This window comes from Antechinus flavipes, chromosome 4 (assembly GCF_016432865.1).
Source record: "Antechinus flavipes isolate AdamAnt ecotype Samford, QLD, Australia chromosome 4, AdamAnt_v2, whole genome shotgun sequence".
In the NCBI taxonomy this organism is placed as follows: domain Eukaryota; kingdom Metazoa; phylum Chordata; class Mammalia; order Dasyuromorphia; family Dasyuridae; genus Antechinus; species Antechinus flavipes.
Window position 1 is genome coordinate 12,974,760 of NC_067401.1, and position 18,616 is coordinate 12,993,375.

General features: G+C 41.7%; 1 protein-coding gene across 1 annotated transcript in view; it reads right to left on the reverse strand.

Moving 5' to 3' along the window:
* Positions 1-381: 381 nt before the first annotated feature.
* Positions 382-18,616, reverse strand: part of ST6GAL1 (ST6 beta-galactoside alpha-2,6-sialyltransferase 1) — an 84,737-nt gene continuing 66,502 nt past the window's right edge. Inside the window, exons 4-7 of the mRNA XM_051991822.1 lie at positions 14,884-14,981; positions 3,906-4,007; positions 3,413-3,587; positions 382-2,475 (exon numbers count right to left, since the gene is read on the reverse strand). Of these exons, the coding sequence (XP_051847782.1) occupies positions 2,234-2,475; positions 3,413-3,587; positions 3,906-4,007; positions 14,884-14,981 (617 nt within the window). The 3' untranslated portion in view covers positions 382-2,233. The remainder of the gene's footprint in view (positions 2,476-3,412; positions 3,588-3,905; positions 4,008-14,883; positions 14,982-18,616) is intronic.

Genomic DNA, 18,616 nt, shown 5'->3' on the forward strand with positions numbered 1-18,616 from the left:
AACAGTGCAGAAATTATATTTCAATCTTATTTCACCATATAGAGAAGAACATAGACTTCAAAATATTACACTCTCAGGAAGCTTCCTTAAATGAACTAGAACATCTATCTGGAAGTCTGGTTTCTGACCATCACACAGCTGCTATCTCAGTATCCCTACTGAATACCTAGATAATCTCTTTTCGTTGTATTTTGCATCTCAGAATCAAGTATCAGAACTATTTTGCCAATGGGTCAGAGAACAGAGTAAGAAATACTCAAAGTTCTTTCTTTCTTTCTTTCTTTCTTTCTTTCTTTCTTTCTTTCTTTCTTTCTTTCTTTCTTTCTTTCTTTTTCTTTCTTTCTTTCTTTCTTTCTTTCTTTTCTTTCTTTCTTTCTTTCTTTTTCTTTATTTTCTTTTTTCTTTTTCTTTGTTTCGTTCTTTCATTTTTTTTTTTTTAAAGAAAATTTATATCGTATTTGAGCTGGAGGCATTAAAGGGATGGGAAACTGGGCAACTAAGTGGTGCAATGGATAGAGCCCCAGCCCTGAAGTCAAGGAGGACCTGAGTTCAAATCTGCCTCAGACACTTAACACTTCCTAGCTGTGTGACCTTGAGTGAGTCACTTAACCCCAATTGCCTCAGAGGGGGGAAAAGGGGAATGGGAGATTGAGTTATAGAAGCAGAAGCTTAGAAATCAAATATAATCCAGCCTCCCCCACTCTCCATGACTGTGAACTTTTCCAGGAGCATTTATTAGTTGTTCTAATTCCATTTAGCGACTCTTCCGTGAGCTCTCTTGTACCTGACTCACCCCTGGCCTTGCTTGGGTGGGTCTGTATACACACCATCCCCATCTCCCGCTCTCTCTCCTCTCGCAGACAGGGGAGCCTGGCCGAAGGCTCCCCCACCTTAGAAAACAAGCTGGGTCTGTTTCAGAAGACCAGGAAGTAAATTGCGACTTCACTATTTCCTGCCTGCGGAAACTTGGAAAAATCGTGTAAACTCTCTGGAGCGCCCTCGGAAAACTCGGTAAGGTGAGGGCTGGGACCGCACTAGGGGTTCTTCGCTTTTTCTGTGTCCTGGACGCCTTAGAAAGTCTGATGAAACGTGTGGATCCCTTCTCGGAATCTTATTTTATTGCCTACATTCATAATCAAAGGAAATGCATGATTTCAAGCAGAGGTCAGTGACAAGAACGGTGCCATTTCTGTCGCATCCAAGGGCACGGACTGCTTGAAATCCACTGGGAATCAGTAGACCTCAGTGACAAACACCTAGACTAGACCTGTTCTAAGAACTGTTGACTCCGTGTCAGTCAAACACTGCAAGTTTAAAAATACATATTGCTTCTCTCCAGTGGTAGACCTGAGAGAACATGGGCAATCAGCTGTACAGGAAAACAAACCATTAACAAGATCCATTCACATTCGGAGAACACTTTACAGTTAGTAAGCACTTTACAGACATTTCTCTCCTTGGAGCCCCACAACAACCCTGTGAGGTAGGTAGCTTTATTATCCCCATTTTACAGATGGGAAAACTGAGGCTCAGGGAGATGCCGTGATCTGCCCGACATCCCCCAACCCGAAAGAGGCAGAGCCAGAGCCTCGGCCCGCCCAAGACCAGCTTCCAAAGTAGGAGACGGCCTCCTCAGGAGGGCCTGATGGGATGGGACCTGGGAAGTTATACTGCTACCTGCTTACTTCCCTAAAGGAACAAATTTGAGACCAAAAAAGAAGCTACTCTCTTAGCTTAATGTTTAGCTAATAAACCTTATTAAGCCCCCTAGGACTCTGTAACTGTCTGTTGGGGGAGAGTGCGAATCCCCACACCGTGGTTCCGCCCCAAGCTGCCCCAGCCATGCACCTGAGCGGTCTGGGCTGGGGAGAGAAGGAAGGGCCGCAGCTGGCCAGGAAAGCAGGCCTTGCACCTGAGCTGGGCAGGGGCCTGCTGGAGCAGAGCCCTCTGCAGCTGCGCCGACAGCCCTCGGGCTCCCACAATCCCTCAGCTCGGCTGCAGGAGGGGGAAGCATCTTTTCCGACTCCGCCTGCTCTACCTGACCGGCTTCCAGCTTCCCTGCGGCTGCTGGACGTGGCGGAAGCGACAGGACTCCAAGGGAAGGAAAGGGCTTCCCCAGAAGGGCGGCGGCGGAGGGAAGGCTTCCGGGCAGCTCCCGTGCTTCAGGAAGGGCCTTCCGGTCAGCAGGAGGAGGGGCAGGTGAAGGCGAAGCGGCGGGGAGCCAGCCCGGGAGCTAGCAGCGGGCGCTCCGGAAGCCGGCCACCGTCACCTTCCCTCGCAGGTAAATGTCCTCATCTGCCCCCTGATTGAGGTGCTTCACCATGTTCTTCTCAAAGAGCAGGGGGTGGTAGGCCCCCATGGTGCAAGCGCTGTCGAAGAAGCGCTGGTAGTAGTAACAGATGTCCGTTTTGCGCTTGGAGGGCAAAAATTCATAAATGTCCACCTTGTCACAGAAGCTCATCATGATCACAATGCCTGAGAGAGACGGAGAGATGGAAAGGGAGGGAGGGAGAGGGAGGAAAAGGGAAGAAGGGAAGAAGGAAGGGAGGAAGAAGAGAGAGAAAAAAGAGAGGAGGGAAAGAGACAGAGACAGAGAGAGGGAAGAAAGAGAAAGAAAAGAGAGGAAAGAGGAGACAGACAGAGACAGAGACAGAGAGAGAAAGAGAGGGAAGAAAGAGAAAGAAAAGAGAGGAAAGAGGAGACAGACATAGAGAGAGAAACAGAGAGACAGAGAGAGACAGAGAGAGAGACAGAGACAGAGACAGAGAGAGACAGAGACAGAGAGAGAAAGAGAGGGAAGAAAGAGAAAGAAAAGAGAGGAAAGAGGAGACAGACAGAGAGAAACAGAGAGAGAGACAGAGACAGAGACAGAGGGAGAGACAGAGAGAGAAACAGAGAGAGACTGTGTTAATCTCCCAACAGAAAAACAATGACATGGTAGAAAGAACACTGGATTGGGAGCCATAGAACTAAACCATAGGAGTTAGAGAGGAGAGAGCCCAGAATCTCCCTAATCCAATCTCTTTTATTTTACAGAGGAGGAAACTGAGGACTAGGGTGGTGAAGTCACTCAGCTAGTCAGTCTCTATGGCAGGATTCACACCCAGCACACTACCCCCTCTATCAGGCAGTATAGCTACGGCAGCCAAATTAGGAGGGAGTTTTGCGAGACGAGCCTTAAGAGCACAGATGGCAGAAGGGAGGGCGGCAGAACTCCTTTCCACTATCTACTCTGCTCCATCGACTGTCTCCTCCAACTCAATTCCAGACTAGTTACTGGATACTCATTGCTGGCCTATGAGCCCCATGGAGTCAGCTCTCTGAGGACAGAGGCTTTTGTTTCTGTATAATGTCCGACCATCGAGGTCTAGTAAATTCTTATCGATTGACCAGTTTCTCGTATGGAACTCACCAAGCATCCCTGAGGACGGGGGGTTTGGCTGAATGTCCTCTGGGGAATTCTCCTGGAGGATGTCCCAAAGCTCCCACGGCATCTTGGGGTTGAGGATATAGAAGGGCTGGTTGGGGTTCTCTTTGCGGTATTGCTTATAGTTTTGAAAGAAATTGTAGTCAGGTTTCTTGTACCACTGGAAAAAAGAGGACATCGGTCTTGGTCTCCACATACATGTCGGCTACACCTACGTGAATGTGTCACCTCCCCAATTAGACCGCGAGCTCCTTGAGGACAGCCGAATTCTGTGTTCCTAGCCCCTAGCACTAGTTTCGCTCCCCCTTCCTTAGGACCGCCCACCACGTGTGTGAAGCTGGGTACCATCTTCCCGTTACATCCTCTCTGCTCTTGTCCAGGCTGGAGAGCGCCAGTCCCTTCAGTCAGTCATTAAGGTGCGGTCACTCAGCAGGGTCCTCCCCCTTCTGATCCCCTCCGCTGGAGAGCTCCCACTTACCTCCGGGACCTCAGAGTGGTACGGAGAGGGGTCCCACACAATTAAGGTTCCTTCTTTGTATAAACTGTCCTGGAGAAAGTTGTGCTTGGCCGAAGTCACCAACTGTGATGAGAGAGAGAAGACAATATACGGGTTTAGAGGTGTCCTCGAGGGCAGCGAGGGCACCATAGTACCAAGAGTGCCAGGCCTGGGGTCAGGAACACTTAATTTTCTGAGTTCAAATCTGGCCCCAGACTCTGTCTGTGTGACCCCAAGTCACTTGGCCATGTTTGCCTCAGTTTCCTCATCTGTAAAACAAACTGGAGAAATGACAAATTACTCCAGTATCTGGGCCAAGAAGACCCCAAATGGGGTGAAGAGTTGGACCCAACTGAACAACACAAGGTGAGGCACAAACCCCAGCACTTTTTCCCCAAGGAGTCTGGGATGACACACGACCTTCCAAAGCTTCAGAAAATACAGAGTTCAGGGGCAGCTGGATGGTGCAATAGATAGAGCCCAGCCCAGAAGTCAGGAGTTCAAATCCAGCCTCAGACACTTAACACTTCCTGGCAAGTCACTTGACTCCATTTGCCTCAGGGAATATATATATAGTCTAGAGGAGGACAATCTGGAGTCTATGTCACATGAAGAGCAATTAAAAGACCCAGAAATGGCTAGCTCAGAGGAGACCGGAGGGGCCGTGATGACCCCTTGAAGGGATGCCCTGTCCACAAGAGAGTAGACTCGTTCTGTCTGGCTCTAGAAGGCAGAACCAAGAGCAACAGAGGGACCAAAGCAAAAAGGTCGTTTTTGGGCTTACTATTGGGAAAGGATTCCTACTAACTAGAGCTGTCTCCAATGAGCTGGGCTGCCCTGAGAGGTGGCAGGCTCTTGATCTCCCTTGGAGGCTCTTTGTTTGGTGTAACAACAATAGCAACAACAGCTTTTATAGCACTTTTAAGTTTGCAAAATGCTTTGTGTTAGCTCAGTTGAGTTTTACTATAATCCTATAGAATAGGAACTATTATTGCCTCTATTTTACAGATGAGGAGCTAAACGACTGGCCCAGAATTGCACAATGTGGGTCTTGTTGCTGCCACACCCAGCACTCCATCCAGGAGCGGTTGGATGAGCTAGAACCCAATCCCCCTTCTAACTCCCAAATCCGGCTGCCTTACATTTTCTAACAAACGGTAACCTGCTAGTGCTCTACCTAGTCTGCCAAGAAGAAGCCACATCTGCATCACTTTTGGGGAGAACTTCCTGACACCTCTATGGGCAACGGGGGGAGCTCTGGCTGCTGTGGGTGGGAAGAGCTGGGGATGTAGCTGTGAGAATCAAAGAAAGGAAGACTTGGGTCTAACTCTTTGCTGAATAAGCCTGCTTCTGACACACCAGACAGACAGATCGAGATCCAGGTTGGGCAGTGGGGATGCCCCACTTTGGAAGGGTTACTTTCCTCAGTTTCCCCCATAAATCAGTCCTCCTTCCTCCTTAGAATATACAACACTTCCCATGTGTCCCACGCACGTCCTGCCTTAGGTTGTGAGCCATCTGGCCTGTTTGCGCTCTAACTCATGAATAGGCTGAATCCTACTTAAAAGTGAATCTCCTCCAGGGTCAAGCTTACACGTTAAAATAGGAAATCAAGTTTTCTAGAGAATAAAACCTCTGGGCAAGTTTCCCTGAGGATATCCAGAGTTCAGGTGACCAAGGAGTCATGAGCATCGCCTACTATACAGGAACAGAAAACAAAGGAGCCCACTGAGCTCATTTCTGAGGTCACCATCATTTAGTCAACAGTAGGGCAGATTATCAGACACACACTGCGGAAGTGAACTGGCTGAGCATGGAGACCCAGCTCTCATCACTGGGAGAATGCACCATACCCTCGAGCTCTAACGCCTCCTTCCACACGAAGCCCTCCTGACGCCCCCAGGGGCCAGCAGCCATCCTCCCCAACTGCCCTGTGGTCATTGCTAGGTATTCTGTGGACAGTTTTACACACACTTACACACACACACATACAGGGGTAGGGAGGAGAGGAAAGAGAGAGAGAGACAGAGACACAGAGAGAGAGAGAGACAGACAGACAGACAAAGACACAGAGAAACAGACAGACAGACAAGTATAATGGCCAAGCTTGGCCCTGATGAAAACATTTTTTAAAATACACTTCCTCCTTCTTGGATGCAAAATCAGGGAAGTCTTGGGAACAGAATATTACATGAACCATCAGACTTACTTTGTTTCTTCTTTTTTTTTTTTCTTTTTTTTCTTTAACAAAGGATAGCTCACTGGGTGAAAGATGAATGTATAAATGATGGTGACAGCAGAACAAAAGATATCAAGAAAAATAAAAAATAAGATCAAAGGTTCCTAAATTAGAGCTGGAAGGGATCTTAGAAGCCAATGAGTTCAAATTCCTCATTTTACAGATAAGGAAACTGAAGCTTAGAGAGGAATCATGACTTACCCAAGACCACACAGCTCACATGGCTGGGACAAGGTTCTTATCTAGGTCTCCATGACTCCAAGTCCAAGTAAATTAGCAAACGCTAGTTGGTAAAAGCAGCCTCTTGTTCTTACAGTGGGGCCAGGAATGAACTAGAGCAGCTAGCAGGGCTATAATGGACACAGGCTGGGCTGGAGCCAGGAATCCTCATCTCATTGAGCTCAAATCTGGTCTTCATCACATACTACCTGTGTGACCCTGGGCAAGTTACTTAGCCCTGTTTGCCTCAGTTTCCTCATCTGTAAAAGGAACTAGAAAAGAAATGGCAGACCGCTCCAGTGTCTTTCCCAAGAAAACCCCTAAATGAGATCATAAAAGGTCAAACGTGACTGAGAACTGAACAAAAACGAATGAACCACCAGTTATGGAAGACATCATAGGTGTTAAATGCCACTGTGTCCCAGCAGCATTGGATAGCAAAGATTAGCCATTAACTACCTAGAGGAATCCTCCACACAGAGCAGGAGTTATTAATCTGGGATTCATGAACAACAATATCATCAACATCAATCAATCACCGTCACCATCACCTTTTCCTTCCTCCCTCCCTTCCTTCCTCTTCTTCCTTCTTTTTCTTTCTCTTCTTCCTTCTTCTTTTCTTCTTCCTCTTCCTCCTTCCTCTTCTTCTTCTCCTTCCTTTTCTTCTCCTTCTTATTCTTCTTTCTTCCTCCTCTTCTTTCTCTTCTCTTTTTTCTCCTTTCACTTCTCTCCTCCTCCTCCTTTTTCTTCAATAACTATCTTTCAATATAACCTTTGAAATTCTGCATATTTTATTTTAAGCTTTTAAAAATGTTGGCGTCTATTGGCTGCCAAAGAACCAAGGACACAAAAAAGACTAAGGACTCACAGCACACAGTCTGAGTTCTGTCTCTCCCTCTGCCCCACCAGCCACCTTGAGCAGTGTACATTACTGACTAACGCTGTCCCTGATCTTTAAAAATAACTCTTCACAGAAGCAAAAAATATAGTAACATGAGAATGGGATTAAGAGTTATTGGGCTGGACAGAACAAGTCAAAGTGGTTTTCCATTGGCATTTATTTGTATCTTTTTTAAAACAGGCAGAGTTCTCACTTTACTGAAAGAAGGGAAGGAGAAACACGAGAGAAGTATATGCTAAATGCTTTTCATCATTTGTGGAGAGAGTAAAAACAGTTCTGGCTCCAAGAAGGCGAAGACACACGCCACTTCCTCTTAATAACATTTTGGGCTGGGCTGCATGGGTTTCACAAAATCAGGGAGGCTGAGGTCAAAGAGATTACCATCATCTGGTCTACCCAAAAGGCCTCTCGCCCAGTCTGACAACTTGCTTGCTGGTTCTCCAGATTTTGCTTGATGTGCCCCAAGAAGGGTGACCCCAACACCTCCCCAAAGCACCCAGTTTTTCTGTTTTATTCTATAATTTGAAGCATCTTTTTTTTGGTCAATTTTTGTAGCTTAAATGATCAGTTTCTGATGCTGAGTGAAATGAGCAGAACCAGGAGATCATTATATACCTCAACAACGATACTGTTTGAGGATGTATTCTGATGGAAGTGGATTTCTTCGATAAAGAGAGCTTTAATTGATCAAAGATGGACAGAAGCAGCTACACCCAAAGAAAGAACACTGGGAAATGAATATAAACTGCTTGCATTTTTATGTTTCTTCCCGGGTTATTTCTACCTTCTGAATTCAATTCTCCCTGTGCAACAAGAGAACTGTTCGGTTCTGCACATATAGATTGTATCTAGGATATACTGTAACCCATTCAACATGTAAAGGACTGCTTGCCATCTGGGGGAGGGGGTGGAGAGAGGGAGGGAAAAAATCGGAACAGAAGTGAATGCAAGGGATAATGCTGTAAAAAATTACCCTGGCATGCGTTCTATCAATAAAAAGTTATTTAAAAAATAAATGATCAGTTTCTATTTTTTATAGAATTAAAGAACATATATTATTAAAGAGAATCCATATAGTTTGAATCATATTTTTTTCTATCTTGTAGCTTGAGTCTTTTTATTCTGAATTTGGGGACCACCAAAATAATGATGATTTCCACATATAACATAAAACTGAAAATGAGAATTCCGTGGCAATGTGCATGTTGTATTAATACAGCTTGCTTTTTTTAAGCATTTAATAAATTCCTCATGTTCCATTGAAAGCTGCTCAGTTTGCTTGCGTTTTCCTCTGAAATTCCTTCTCTTCTATTCATTTTTAGCAACGCTTCTCCTTCCCACTTTTCTCGCTCATCTTGTAGCAGGACTTTTTTAGGGCACCTCAAGCTCAGGGTCTGGAGCCCTCCTCGTTCTTCTGCCAAACAGATGTCATTTCATTCGGGAGGGAAGGGAGCCTTCTTTTGCCATACACTTTAATATTCTTTTTCCTTTAGAAAAACTTTTTGGGTTCACAGCGATCTCTTAATCTGGCAGTGGTCTTTTTGTATCCCAGAACTCGGAATTCAGTGATGGAGAGAAGCAGGACACAGAGTTTCATAGAGATTGAGAACTGGAAGGGATCTTAGAAGCCATGGAGCCCCACTCCCATTTTACAGAAGCACGTGATCTTCACCTTCCTTTGTGCACCATATATGGGAGTTGTTCACATGAAAGCAAGAGAAAAGATTATTATCAAACGGAATCTATTCTGATACCAAAAAGACTGTGGTGGGGTAGAAACAGAGCTAGTATAAACAAAAAGATGACTCAGAGGAAGTTGAGTCCGAGTAATGGAAAAAAAAAACCCTAGTTTTGGTCTTAAGATTATCTTTTTATCATTATCTCTTTCTCCTCTTGCTCCTCACATTGCAAAGAGGTGAGGAACCATTAGAACAAAATACTGTGATAAGGAATGTTTTTTTTTTTTTGTTACATGTTCGATGAGGGTGGGGCTGGGCTAAAAAAGAAGAGCAATATATTTTAAAAGGCATCAATAAAATGTATTTTTAAGAGATATGACATATATTGTATTTAACTTATACTTCAACATATTTAACATGCATTGGTCAACCTGCCATCGGGGGGAAGAGGTGGAGGGAAGGAGGGGAAAAGTTGGAACAAAAGGTCTTGCAATTGTCAATGCTGAAAAATTACCTGTGCATATATCTTTTAAATAAAAAGCTATGAAAAAAGAGCTATATACTATAAGTTTAAAAGTTAAGGTAATATAAAATTTATAAGTGTATTATAAAGCTGAAATGAAATAATGGATGTGAAAATACTTGAGGAAACTCCCATTTCAAATGAAGAATGTTATTAAAAGTAAAAAGAATATCCCCTCCTTATTGTTATTGTTCAGTCCTTTTAATCATGTCTGACTCTTTGTGACTTCATTTGGAATTTTCCTGGTAAAGATACTGGAGTGGTTTGCCATTCCTTCTCCAGCCATTTCACAGACGGGGAAACAGGCAAACGAGGTTAAGTGATTTGCTCAGGGTAACAGCTAGGAAGTGTCTAAGGCTGCATTGGATTTCTGATTCGGGACAAGGCATACTATCTATTCACAGTGCCATCTAGTTGTAGGAGTAAAAATGTTGAATCAATCTATAATTGGCATAGTAAGAATCTACAGGGGAAAGCGCTACACTGGGCACCAGTCATACAAAAACGAGAGTTCCTGCCTCCAAGCAGCTTATTTTATGGGGGGAGGGATAGCATACATACATATACACACACACACATATAAAATACATACAAGATGTGGGAGAAGTGAGGATATTGGGGGAGGGCAAGAAGGAAAGGACTCACGTCGAGCCTATTCCAACAGGCAGAGGTGAGGAAAGACTCCCTTCCTGGCGTGCGGGGTGGCCAACACCAAAGTGTGGAGACGGGAAATGGGGTGCCAGCTCAGCAGCAGTGAAAGAGTCCCTGGGGGAGCCACAGAAAGGGAGGCCTGGGTATAAGTTAGTTAGGCAGCGAAGGGCAGACCGAGAGCCCAAGGGAAGGATGACCAAGGGGAGGAGATGCTGAAAGGTTTCACCTTGGGGCCTTATCCAGCCTCCTCCATCCAACTCGTTGCCTCTGAGTCAGTGAGCCTGACTTCTGAAAGCCTGAGAATGTAACTAGTTTGAGGGTCACTTGGTGGAATGTTAAAGGAAAGGGAACTGAGAGGAGGGGGCGCGGAGGCTACTAAGAGCTGACTCTTGGAGCTGCCATTTACTGAGCAGATGAAGGCTTTCCTCGCCACGACGCCGTGAGCTGGAGTGGATGGGAGTGGACGCTGGAGTGTCTCACTGTATGTGGAAGGAAACGGTCTCAGGCCAGCAAGTGCCCAATGCAGCACAGAGACCAAGTCCCATATTTCAGCATGGTTTTCATCACCCCGGCTCTCGAGAGGAGAGAATGAGGAAGAATCTATGTATTTTTCCATCAGTCACCAGCTGGACAATGGGCTGCCCACACTGAACTGGCACAGTTCCAGGCACTGGAGGAGAATCAGTCTCAAAGGGCCCCAGGGAGCTTATTCTTAGTATCAATAATCCTGAGGACAGGCCTTAGATCCAGGCAGACTGTGGGGCTGCTTATGTAAGCGATGAGAAGGGCCCTGTTCCACTGGTCTGCCCAAGGGCCTGGAAATCTACTATTATAAAGACATTCGTTTGGATTAAGTATTTCCCTTTCCAGACAGATATTCCTGGGAGGGTTTAAAATGGAAAAGTTTGTACAGATGGGAAATCAGGCACGTGGGAAAAAAAAAAATGACATTTCCTTGGTCACCTTTTCACAAGTTGTCACTAACGCCTCAGTGGAAATTAGTTTCACAGATACTTCTAATCTGGACAAAACCCCAGAATCCCAGACACGGGAGGGGCCTCCGCTGTCTAGGCCAACCTTTCACCAAATGTAGCGATGCCCTCCAGAGCCAGCCAGCTCTGCTCCAACACCTCCAGGAACATGAAGCTCACTGCCCAAAAAAGAACTCTTAGGGAACAAGAGGAATCTGAAACATGCCATTGGGCCCTCGGCACCATGGGGATGCAAAGAAAAAAATCAGGCTGTTTCTGCCTTCGAGGTTCTTACGTTCTACTAGGAAAGATAATGCATATTCCTCTAAGTATATTTTTAAGTGAAATTTAAATACTATTTAAATTTATATTTAAATATATATTTAAAATACATATTTTACGTTATAAATAATATTTAATAAAACATATATTTTATGTATTTATATATTATATATGTTAAATAAAATATATTTTTAAAATATATATCTTTAAAATTATATATACTCTATTGAGTCATTTTAACCTGATAAGGGCAAATGAAATCTGATGTGTCAGTAGGGGTAAGGGGAGTACTTAATACTTTTAAGAGAAACCTGTATTCCAATCATAATCCCATAATGCTTTTAGAATGTTGATTAAAGGTTTCTTGAAGAAAAAATTACTTCCATCTCTAGCGAGAAACCAGTGAATACCTGTGTGTAAACTACAGTATAATTTTCTCTTTTTCTTGCTTTTTTAAAAACATGACTGATATGGAAATATAATTTGCATGATTTCACATGTATAACGGATATAGTGCTTTCCTTCTTAGTGGGTAGAGGAGGGACGAGAGATGGGGAGAGAATGTGGAACTCAAACTTTAAAAAGAAAAGAATGTTGAAAACCAGAAATAAATGGAAATATTTTAACAAAAAGAAGATTAAATTATAATTATTAAAAAAATCAATCCATAGTGTATCTAGGAAATACCCCCCCCAAAAAAAGAAGATTTACTGAGTGACTGAAGAAGAGATGGGAATGTGAACCTCTCTTCCTTCTTTGTTGAGGTGGGGGATACTTTACATGGTGTCAGATTCCATAGATGTTTGGGCTAGCTTTTCTGAAATGCTTTTGTTTTTCTTTTAAAAACATGATAACAACAGATGGCCCTTTGGGTAGGGGAGGGAAAGGAATGTATTTAGAAATGAAGGCTGTGCAAAAAGAAAATTTTAAAGAAAAAAAGAAAGAAAATGACTCTAAACCAATAAAGGCAAAAAACAAAAACAAAAACCACCCTGATATGTCAGGGGGATGAAGGGGATGCTTAAGACTTTAAGAGAAACCTGTATTCCCATCATAATCCCAGCCCCTTGGAGGAGAGAACGGTGTCAAACAAGAGAGCCGGGAGCCCGGACTCTCGCCCTGCCTTGGCCCTTTCTGTACAATGAAGGTGCAGGGCAGGGACAGATGGCGTCTCAGTTTCCCTTTAGCTCTATCATCCAATGATGTCTTGATGGAGGCTAGGCTGATGGGCTCTGTTCTTCCTAGAGCTCAGCTCCTAGAGCCTTGATGTAGGAACGAAGCAAATTTCTGATTGGAGCCTTTTGAAGAGAGGTGTGACGTCACTTGTTTGGGCAACAGGAGGCAGAGCTCTCCCAAGGTGAAGTCCTGAACTTTTCCCCTTGCTCTCCAATCATTCGCACCTGGGGCTCCTCCCTATCAGACTATTAACTATCTGACCTCAGAGATTGGGTCTTTCCCTTCTCAGGAACTCAGGGGACCTTAGCACATGCTTCCTGAACTTAATTAACTTGACTCCTTCCCAGAATTATCACAATTGCATCACTTGTTTAAAGATACAAATTCTACTGGAGAGAAATTGTTGTACACTTGTTTCAGTTATGCTCAATTCCTTGTGGCCTCATGTGGGGTTTTCTTGGTTAAGAAAGTGGAGTGGTTTGTCATTTCCTTCTCCACTTCCTTTCACAGATAAGGAAATTGCGGCAAACAGGGTGAAGAGACTTGCCTAAGGTCACACTAGGGTTAGAGGCTAGATCTGAACTCAGGATCTATCCATTACTCCACTTAGCTGACCCTATTGGAAGAAATAGTTAAATTATTTTTCTGTTGGATCAAAAATTATAGGCTATAACTAGGGGATGCGAGAGGTATGAAGTGAAGGGACACAGTCAGGACTCGATGAATATTTGCTGTCTTGAGTTGAATTCTCATAAAAATAAATATCTCATGTTCTTGAGCCAAAAGAAACTGCAAAAAAGAAAGAAAGAAAGAAAGAAAGAAAGAAAGAAGAAAGAAAGAAAGAAAGAAAGAAAGAAAGAAAAAGAAAGAAAGAAAGAAAGAAAGAAAGAAAGAAAGAAAGAAAGAAAGAAAGAAAGAAAGAAAGAAAGAAAGAAAGAGAAGCATGGGAAGTCATGTGAACTGATGCAGAGTAAAGTAGGCAGAACCAGGAAAATTACATACACATAAAAATATATGTGCTATGAGGGGGAGAAAGGAAGAAATGGTGGCTCTCAGCTAAGTCAGGGAGAATGCAGAGAGAACTTGAGGCGCTTTGGAGTAGGAATTGGCAGCGATCTAGGTAGATGTTCTATCCCCAGGACTCAGCAAGTTGTCTGGTACCCAACAAGCATCTACAACTGACAAGCGTTAATTAAGCACCTGCTCTGTGCCAGGCTTGGTTTCTGGGCGCACAGAGAAAGAAGCAAAATAGACCCACACCATGGGGAGCTTATATTCTGTAGAGAAAACCCCTTAGGTTGGCATTCAAGGCCCTCTACAACGGAGCTAAACCTGCTTTGAGGAGATCATACTTTCTAAGGGATTTATTCTCTAAATACCAAATATTTTTAATAGATTTTTATGTTTCCAAATATGTGCAAAATAGTTTCCAACTATTCCCTTTTGCAAAACTTTGTGTTCCCATATTTTTTCCCCCTTTCCCCTCCACTCCTCTCCCCTAGATGGCAAGCAATCCGATATAGGTTAAGTACGTACAATTCTCCTAAACATATTTCCATATGCATCATGCTGCACAAGAAAAATCAGATCAAAAAGGAAAAAAGAAACACAAGGAAGAAAAAACAAGCAAACAAACAAAAATTTTAAAAAAGAAATGAAAATACTATGCTTTGATTCACATTCAGTCTCCACAGTTTTTCTCTCTGGATGCAGATGGTGTTTTCTATTCCAAATCTATTCTATCAAGTACTCTGAGTATACTTTCCCATTCTCTAAAGTCTCTCTCTTCTAGTTTTAAGAGCCCTCCTCCTCCATGAAGTCTTTCCTGAGATCAGCCCACCCTGGGAAACTCCCTTCTCTGAGGATCTATTATCCTAAGAGCCCGAATCAATGGGTTCTAGGCACCTGTCTTACTGCCAAGAATGTATTAAATTCTGGGGTACAAAGAAAGGCAAAAACTCCTCTACTCTCAAAGAATATAATATCTTGCACATAATTGGAGCTTAATCAATGTTTGTCAGTTGATTGAATACTGATTAATATATTGAGTAATGTTATAAAGGTAGCAATGAAAATTTAATATTTTTCTTAAATATTAACTTTTATTTTAAATCCATGATGTTCCAAAACCATTTTTCCCCAAAGTGCTCTTCAGGTGATTAAAAAATACTAATTAAATTTGAAGTGTTATACAAACTAGATTGATTAAGTTTAATTAATGTCACTCAGAGAAGATAGCATGAATGTGCTAACTAGACTCACTGCCCTAGCCAGTCTGAGCATGATGATTCTCTCTTTTTTCATGTCACACTGTCTTACCTGAGAGTTGACCAGGCGAAAGGTTGTCTTCTGTCCTACATCCTGCTCAAATTTTCTTGTGGGTGCTCCATTAAATCTCATGACAGCATCGTGACTGTCTGTAAATCACAGGAATATGAAAGAGATAACTAAGTGGCTGAGATAGAGAACCAGACCCAGAACATGCAGGTGAGGGGGAGATGACAGGGATATCTCCCTTGTAAAGTCATGATAACAATCACTAAAGCCATCTAAGGATCCCAAGCCCACAAAATGTTGGTGACAGAAGGTGACAAAGACACCATCTAGTTCAACCGACTCATGGGATAGATGAATAAATTAAGACCCAAAGAGCCTAATAATTTATCCAAAGTCAGACAGATGGCTAGAGGCAAAGCAAGGGTCAAAACTCAAAGGCACTGACTCTTCATTCCAAAATCTCTGAGCTAAAAAACAAGTTTTCTAGATTTCTTGGCTTGTTTTTTTTTTTTTTAAAGCTATTCCTTAAAATAAAATCCCTGAATTCAGTGAAGATTAAGAGAACACCACCATTTAAAAGTAATTAGTGAATTAGAATAATAGTAGCACAGGAAGACTTAGAAGAATGGGGTGGTGAAAGGAGATGTTTTAGTGTGCTTAGTGGCTTAGCAATACCAGATCTCAAGCTGTATTACAAAGTGGTAATCATCAAAACAAGCTGGTACTAGTTAAAAAATAGAGTGGTGCATCAGTGGAATATATTAATGAGATACAGTATACAGTAATAAATGATTATAGTAATCTAGTATTTGACAAATCCAAAGATCCAAGATTTGGGGACAAACAAAAATTTCTATTTGACAAAATCTGTGGGAAAATTGGAAAACAGTTTGGCAGAAATTAAGTATAGACCAACAACTTATGTTGGATATTAAGGTCAAAATGGGTACATGATTTAGATATAAAGGATGTTATCATTGGCAAATTAAGGGAGCTTGGACTATTTTACCTGTCAGATATATGGATGTGGGAAAAATTTATGAATTAACAAGAAATAGAGAACATTACAGGATATAAAATGGATAATTCTGATTGCATCAAATTAAAAAAGTGTTATATAAACAAAATCAATGCAGCCAAAATTGGAAGGAAAGCAGAAACTGAGAAATATTCATAGCAAGTTTCTCTGATAAAAGCCTCATCCATTAACTTAATATGTGTGTGTATGTGTGTGTGTGTGTGTGTGTGTGTGTGTGTGTGTATCCACATCTATATATAGATAGATATATCCTCTTTGACTTAGGAGCAATGCTATTCCTGGGTCTATATCACAAAGAGATCAAAGAAAAAAAGGAAAAAAAAATATATATAGCAGCTCTTTTTGTGGTGGCAAAGAATTAGAAATTGAGGGAGTACCCATCAATGGGAGTATGCTAAACAAGTTGTGGTGTTTGTTTGTGATGGAATACTGTTGTGCTCTAAGAAATGACAAGCATGATGCTTTCAGAAAAACCTGGGAAGACTTACATGATCTGATCCAAAGTGAAATGAGCAAAACCAGAACAATATACACAATAACAGCATATTGTATCAACTGTGAATGCCTAAGCTCATCTCAGCCATACAATAATACAAGACAATTCTGAAGCACTTGATGAAAACTGCTATTCATCTCCTGAGAAAGAATGGATGGAGTCTGAGTGCAGATTGAAGCACACTTTTTTCATTTTCTTTATTATTCTTGATTGTTTATTTTTTGATCTTTTGTTCTGTGTTTTCTTTTACAACATGGCTAATAATAGAAATGTTTTGCATTTCTTAGCTTCTCAAGGAGGAAAATTAGAAGGAAGTGAGAAAAAGAATATGGAACTCAAAAAAATTTTTAAAATTAACGTCAAAAAATTCTTGTTTACATACAATTGAGGAAAAATAAGAATTAAATGTTAAAAAAAAAGAGGTAAAGTAAAATGAGCAGAACCAGGGAAGCCATATAAACACTATGACACCAATGATATAAATAGAAAGTATAATAGTAATGAAATACTGGAAATGGAATAGAGTAAATTTCGTAATGACCAGCTTGTCCTCAATGAAGAGATAGTTCTCTGCAGAGATGGGTGTAGGATATTACATATAATATAATTTTTTTTATAGGTTGAAGTTTCTTCCTGTTTTTTCTATTCTCCTATAAGAGGAAGTGTTCTATTTTGCTAAAAGAAGGGGAAGTAGCTAAATAACAAGCTGATGACAATTCTAATCTTGGACAAACCCTTTAACTTTCCTGAGCTTCAGTTTCTTCATTTGCAAAATGAAGGGAGTTAGTCTAGACAACTTTCAAGTTCTCATTCTATTTATTTGGCAATTAAAGCTTTCAAAGACCATTGAGGTCTTCCCCGATCCTTCTAGCCAATGGTGTCTTCTTCCCTCAGAAGAATTATCTTGTATATTATTTGCATATACTTTTATATATACATAATGACTCCATTATTATTAGAAAGTAAGTCCCTTGAAGGGAGGGACTGTTCAACTTTTGCCTCCATATTTCAAGGCCAGCCCAGTGTCGAACAAACCAAAGGGGATATTTGCTGATTTCTGGCAAAATCAATTCAATTGGAACTACATGTATGTCTATTTTCTTTTCTCTTCACTGCAAATATGTCTCCATCTTCACCCTCCTGTTCCACTCATAAGCACCTCCATTCTTAGCTTTAGAAAAGAGTCTAGGAAATTGGAAATCCTTATTACAGGGAAATCTGGTTGGATTCCTCGGCCCACAGATCTGACCTTAGAGTGACATTTTACAGATGAGGAAGATGAGATCCACTGAGAGGAAATAACATACCCAGAGTTACAAGGTAGTAAATGATAGGGATAAAATTTAAATCCAGGTTTTTTAACTCTAAAGACTCTAAATATAGGTCTCCTGGTGCCAGCCAGGCTTAGAACTCTAATTCCCTTTGCACTCCGCTTCCCATAAAGTCATCAATTATAGTGAAGACTAAAACTGGGGAGACAGGAAGTTCAGCAATACTTCCCAATGTTGGAAAAAGTCTGACACGATATATTCTGTACCCATACTCTCCCACCTCTGTAAAAAGGCAAGGAGAGGTGCTTTATTATATTTCTTCTTTGAGACTAAGCTTGGTCATTAGCCTTTCAGTGCATTTTAGTAAATAAAAATTCATTAGAAAAACCAAAAAAATAAATCTTCAAGATTGTTTCTTATCCCTTGACGGATGGATTTTAAGGACACAGGAAACGTACACTGGCTGATTGTGTTCATTTACTTTGCTGGCCTTCCTCTTGGAGAAGAGTGCTCAAGTTATTGAATTGTGATATTGATGAAAAAAGACCATCAATCAACCATTGCAAAACACAGGAAAAAACCCCAAAGAAATCCTAAGGGATACAAATGGAGCAATTTTATTACTGCCATGTTAACTAAAATCATTTTCTTTGTTCTATTATGAAGTTGACATGCATGAATACTTCCATAGATAAAGAAACCTGAAGATATGACTACCGACCTCCTGAAGAGTTTTTGTTTTTAGATACATATGAAAATTACCATCTATATTCTCCTGCTCCTTTGCATTTCTTAATAAGCTTCCTTCTGCTTTCTATTTGTTAAAGACCTTATTTGCTGAACATGGATCTTTTAAAAACAAATTGTGCATAACCAGAGTCCACAGCTGTATACACAGCTCCATTTGGAAGGGTTTATTTGTATTTGGAATATTATTTGTGTTTGCCAGCCAGCGTTAAGTTCATCATC